We start from the raw sequence: 6,000 nt of genomic DNA, 5'->3' as shown, positions 1-6,000 counted from the left end.
GGGGGAGGGGGGGGAACTGTAACCTCAATTAAACCTCAATTAAAATAAAAAGAAAGTATCCTAAGGGATTAGGTCCATGATTGTCCTATTTGATAACAAATATCATTACTCTTTGCAGGGAGGCTTCCAGGGAACATTCATTCTCACTCCAGCTGATAGTCCCTTCCAGCTAAGTCAAGATGGCATCCTAACTGTGAGGAACTCCACGCTGTTGGATAGGGAGAGAATACCATCTATTCACCTGCAGGTATTAGAAATAAGCCTACTCCTTTCCAAAGCAACCTGAGGCAACCATGTGCTACCTGATCTGCCCTGGCACGAAGCTGACCCTCAGATGTGGATCAGCAGCTTCTTTGAGGAATCAAATCCTAACTTTCATGTTAGAGCTATTTGGAGGGAAATACCATTCGTGATACAGTTTACTCAGCTTGTAATTCTCATTCATCCTTCTCACTACTTACAGAGCATGCATTGGAATAAACCAATAATTTTACTACATCATTTTTTAAGGTCACTGCTAGAGATCATTTGTCACCTTATGGTGAGGGACACTCTGCAATCAACATACTGTTGCTAGATGAAAATGACAACAGCCCAACCTTTAGAGGCACACCATATAAACAAGATATTTTCAACAACATGACTGCAGGAATGTCCATTCTTCAGGTACTAGAATTACTAAGTAAAAATGGCATTTTTATGGGTTGAATGTATGCATGAGTCCTTGCTTAAACTTGTGTAGTGGCCCTATTGAATGAGGGAATCTTTTCTGAACTCCCCAGAGTTCAGAAACAATCCACCTTGCATTTAAAAGCTTATACCTGTAAATATTCCATAATCACAGTGTCCTGGATGCTCTAATCATACTCCAGGTCAGAAAACAAATGATCAAGGGGTTTTATTCTTGATCTTGGTTACTATGCACCATCCTGAATTCCACAAACATAAAACAGAATCTAAGATTCTTGTTGCTGTAAAGTGTTTAATGAAAACTGAATGTTGTTAGCATCCAGAAATTGAAATAATTGTAAAAATTTTTGAAAGGCTGCTGGATGCTGAAGCATTGTGCAGAAGTTTTAGATACGATGTACATGATATGATATTATATCAACCAGTAAACCAAATAAAACAGGAAACCAAGGTAAAAATCACTTCTGGAACTGAGATATATAGGGAGTCACTGTCAAAACTCATAACTAGTTTATAACTCATAACTCATCTGATGCAGATCTACTGATTTAATGGCTCCTGATGTAACCTCTATACTGAAGTAAAACTATTTTTTATCTCCAGGTTGCTGCTGATGATCCGGATGAGGGTATAAATGGAGAGATAAGCTTTACCTTAGCTGGTGGCAATGAAGATGGATACTTTGAATTGGATACATCCACAGGACAAATCAGTTTAAAAACAGTAATCCCATTAGGAGTCAACCAGCTTAAGAACTTTGTCTTGTGGATAACAGCTATTGATGGTAAGACAGGGGTTTAGTACAGGTCAACACAGCTATTTTTGTTGTGTTGCTTTGGTTTTTTTGATGGGGTTTGGGTTTGGTTTGGTTTGGTTTTTTACTGAAGGAATGTTGTCAAAACAGGTTCCCAGACTTCAGTTTAAAAATAGCAGGTATTTTTGTCTGCTCTTGTTTGTTGAAGATAATAAATGAATAAAAGAATAATATATACATATAATATCTATAATAGTAAATTCTGTGCTAATGTTGTTGTATGTATTCAGGTTCTTACATTGTAACACTCAATATACGAAACTGATGTTGGTAGCGACCTCTCAGCAGTACCATAATAGTAGCAGTAAGGATTAAAAAAAACCCAAAAATCAATACCAGTGGAAAAATACATATTTTTTTAAGGCAGAAGGTATTTGTGCCTTTGCTGAGAGATTTTCTTTGACCTGTAGGTGGGACAATTCCCAGAAGTTCATCAGTGCCAGTACAAATCTTTGCAGTTGGAGATTCCAGACCACAGTTTATTCAGAAAGCTTACAACGTGTCTGTGGAAGAAGAGCTAGACAGTCCTGCCGAAGTAGCAAGAGTAAGAACAACTTTATCCTATCATTTGTACAGGACGTGACAGCTATAAGAAAATCCTGTAACATATGTGCTCTAAATGTCTATATTCTCCTGGGTTATGGATAATTAGATGTTGTGTTTTCTTTCCTGCACATCAAGCTCCATACATTACACACGGTGTACATCCCTCTGAAGATGCCTGTCGCTCACAAAGCCTCTTTAATAACAAAGCCTATTCCTTCCATTGCAAACCTTTAAACAGCACATGCTACCATCTAACATAAACCCCAACCAAGCAAACAAAAACCCAAAACCGAATGAAAAACAACAAAGAAAGCCCCGACACCACTTCCCCTCCTTCCTCCCACCCCAAACCAAATAAATCCCGTAACTGCTTGAGAAAGTAAACTTTCAGTCTCAGCCCTTGTTGGCTTTGGACATTCTCCAAAGCCTGTAGCCAAAGGCTAGAATAGGCAATATTCACTCATCTATTGACAATAAATATAAAACCCTGTGACAAGATATAGCTAAGAAATGGAGACTTCCCATCAGAGAACTGTCATAAAGGTATTTTCAAAGAAGGCTCTAGAACTTGCTCCTCATTTTGATCAAAAAATGTTCAGATAAGCAGGCCACCAGAATGCACTGTGATAGCTCCTTCTTAGATGCAGTTCTGAAGGCAGATGGGAGGTCTGATACCAAAGCAGATAGACGTTAACATGTTTTAGTGTTCTGATTTATTGACTCCCCAAGTTAATTATTTTTTCACTTTTTTCATATAGTCAGAACCAAATGTTAAAGTGCAGTCTATTATTTTTATTACATATTATATGTATTAATATTTCCTTGTTAGTGATGTTCCAGTTAGTGATGGAGAGGGTAGTCCTCTCCAGCTGTATGTTTATATATATTGTGGCTTGATTTTTATTTCTTTTAATGAATAAAATGAGTAAAATTAGTTTGGGCATAATTAAAGCCATTATTCTTTTTCAGAGAATTTTATTATTGGTTTTAATTAATTTATAGATAATATTCCTTATCTTACACAGGTAGAATATGAGTCTGTAAATCCCCATATACCAGTTAGGTTTCAAGTACTGACGGAATCTGCTACATTTGACATTGATGTCAATGGAATCATCTGGACAAAAACCAAGCTGGACTATGAATCCCAGAAAAATTACATACTAAATATTTCCCTGTCAGATGGAAACACTACGGACTATGCTACAGTATTTGTCAGAGTTACAGATGTTAATGATAACAGTCCTGTGTTTGGTATAACCAGCACTACCATTTCCATTCTGGAGAACATGCCACCTGGAACCAGTATTACCAGTGTGTCAGCTACGGATGTGGATGAGGGCTTTAATGGATTGGTGGTTTATACCCTGAAAGGTGGAGAAGGAAACATGGATATTGATGCTTCAGGATTAATTGTGCTGGAAAAGGAACTGGACAGGGAAAAACAAGGCTTCTATAACTTAACAGTGATTGCCAGTGACCAAGGGCAACCCCCACTGTCTACAGCTCTCAGTTTGACAGTCATTGTTGATGATGTGAATGACAACCCTCCGGTCTTTTCATCAAGTAGATATGAAACAAGTGTCCCTGAAGATGAAGTGCTTGGAAAGACACTGCTGACTGTATCTGCTACTGATTTGGATGCTGGCGTCAATGCTCTTGTGAAGTACAGCATTGTTAGTCAGCAACCTCCAACCTCCTCGCCAATGTTCGTTGTCAATTCAGCCACAGGCCAGCTCAGCTTGAGTCAGCAGCTGGACTACGAAACCATAAAGCAATTTGAAGTGGAAGTGGAGGCATCTGATGGAGGGCAGCCGAGTCTCAGTGCTACCACACTTCTTGTTGTGCACGTACTAGATGTCAATGATAACCCACCAGAGTTTAATCAGGCAGCTTATGATGTATTTGTGTTAGAAAACCTGCAAAGGGGTAGTCCTATCTACACATTCAATGTTACTGACAAGGATGAGGTAGGTACCAAATTAATCTTGTCGTGATAAATCAAACTGACATGGTTTTCTCTATTACTCTACAAAAATGTAGATGGGCAGAGGGAGATTTCTTAAGCAGTTGGCAACAAATAGGTGTTGGATCACATAAACTTTATCTTGCTTTCTATGGAGCCAGGAATAAAACTTCCTTAACCAAGGAAGTTAAAACCTTGTACAAAATAGTTTACTGGCTGTATCAGAAAACCTAGGGAGAACTTCTCTTCCTATACAATGCAATTCAGGACAGAAACAGTTGTTAGTTTCTGTATGCATGTATATGAGATGAATGCACATATATTACACCAGGTAGAAAGTGGGATTGCCTATTATGTGTTATTGCCTATTATGTCAAAATAAGCAGTTCTGGTTTAATACTGCTTGCTTCGATCAGAGAATATTTGTCAGTGCATTTCTGTAATGCAGACAACCTGCCGTTAGTGTCAGCTTAGTCAGGGAGAAAGGTAGTTTGTAAAGCTGACAGTTGTTTCTTCTTTAACAGGAAATGCACAATTTCATTCTGTTTTATAAAAAACTTATTTCTTTCTCCCCTTGGTTTATGAAGGAATTTCTTCTGTAGCCATAGCACTGGAGAACTGCTTTGGAGGAAGAGATTTTGATTTGCTTTAATATTCTTGCTTACGTCAGTTTCAGTGAAGCATAAATGCTTCTCCCAGTTCAGACTCCACTGAACTACGTGTAATTGCTCCTTGCATCATGGAGATTGGGCTTAGAGAGCTTTAGAGATGGAGTATTTATGACCCAAATAGGGAAGCCCACAGGGTCTTCCACCCACCCCAGTTTCTGTTTGCCAAAGAAGTGCATTATTCCCATAGCTCAGGGTACAAGATTTCATTCATTAAGCCTTGCACAGCACTTGTACTTCTGTACCAGTCCTATAAAATGTCAAATATTAATAATTTTTAACTTAAATATTAATAATTTAAATATTAACTGAAATGTGTTTTCTTTTTAGGCTGGCTTTTCTCAGGGACACTTTATTCATAACAGTACTTTGTTTACTGTGGATATGCCTGGGATACTTTCACTGGGTGACACAGAACTGGACAGAGAGACTACATCTGGCTTCACTTTGCAAGTAAATCTGGGGACAGACTCTGCACCTTTGGCTTCATTTCCTTGAACCCTTTTTTGTATCTTAAGGTGGTTAAAATGGCAATACAGTGGACTTAAATTCCATTTTCATTTTTGCTTTTATTTTCTGCAGGTATGGGCAGTTGATGCTGAAACAAATGGGCTCAGTTCAAGCGCCTTGTTCCACATCACTCTTCTGGATGTCAATGATAATAACCCAGAGTTTCAGATGCAGCCATACAGTTTTGAGATTCTGGAAGGAGATTACATGTTGAATGCTTCTGCTAGAGTTGGTCAAGTGACTGCTACTGATTTGGATGAGGGAGAGAATGCACGGATTACTTATTACTTGTCAGCTGAGGATGGGGATAATCCATATAGCATCCAACAGGTAGGAGTCTGGATATGATGAAAACACTATTTAGATACTGCTCTTCATGAGCTGGGTTTGTTCAGTGTGGGGAAGAGAAGACTTTGTGGGGACCTTATTGTGGCCTTTCAGTACCTAAAGGGGCCTACAAGAAATCTGTAGATGGACTTTTCACAGGGTCCTGTAGTGATAGCAGAAGGGGGAATGGCTTTAAACTGGGTAGATTTAGATTAGATATAAGGAAGTTCTTCCCTGTGAGGGTGGTGAGGCACTGAACAGGTGGCCCAGAGAAGCTGTGGTAGTCCCACAGGTAATTCATTATTCTCAAACTAAAGTACACTGATGCCCCATCCCTGGCAGTGTTCAAGGTCAGGTTGGACAGGGCTTGGAGCAGCCTGTTCTAGTGGAAGGTGTCCCTGTTCATGGCAGGGGGTTTGGAAGTAGGTAATGTTTAAGGTCCCTTTCAACCCAAACCATTCTATGAAGTTACTTGATAT

General features: G+C 39.0%; 1 protein-coding gene across 1 annotated transcript in view; it reads left to right on the top strand.

The window, feature by feature from the left end:
- LOC104408790 (protocadherin Fat 4-like) overlaps positions 1-6,000 on the top strand; it is a 42,143-nt gene that overhangs the window by 11,365 nt on the left and 24,778 nt on the right. Inside the window, exons 11-17 of the mRNA XM_010018504.1 lie at positions 119-247; positions 511-666; positions 1,294-1,474; positions 1,915-2,048; positions 3,076-4,020; positions 5,015-5,137; positions 5,267-5,524. Of these exons, the coding sequence (XP_010016806.1) occupies positions 119-247; positions 511-666; positions 1,294-1,474; positions 1,915-2,048; positions 3,076-4,020; positions 5,015-5,137; positions 5,267-5,524 (1,926 nt within the window). The remainder of the gene's footprint in view (positions 1-118; positions 248-510; positions 667-1,293; positions 1,475-1,914; positions 2,049-3,075; positions 4,021-5,014; positions 5,138-5,266; positions 5,525-6,000) is intronic.

This window comes from Nestor notabilis, unplaced genomic scaffold, assembly GCF_000696875.1.
Source record: "Nestor notabilis isolate BGI_N333 unplaced genomic scaffold, ASM69687v1 scaffold3127, whole genome shotgun sequence".
In the NCBI taxonomy this organism is placed as follows: domain Eukaryota; kingdom Metazoa; phylum Chordata; class Aves; order Psittaciformes; family Psittacidae; genus Nestor; species Nestor notabilis.
This window is presented reverse-complemented; position numbering and strand designations above follow the sequence as displayed.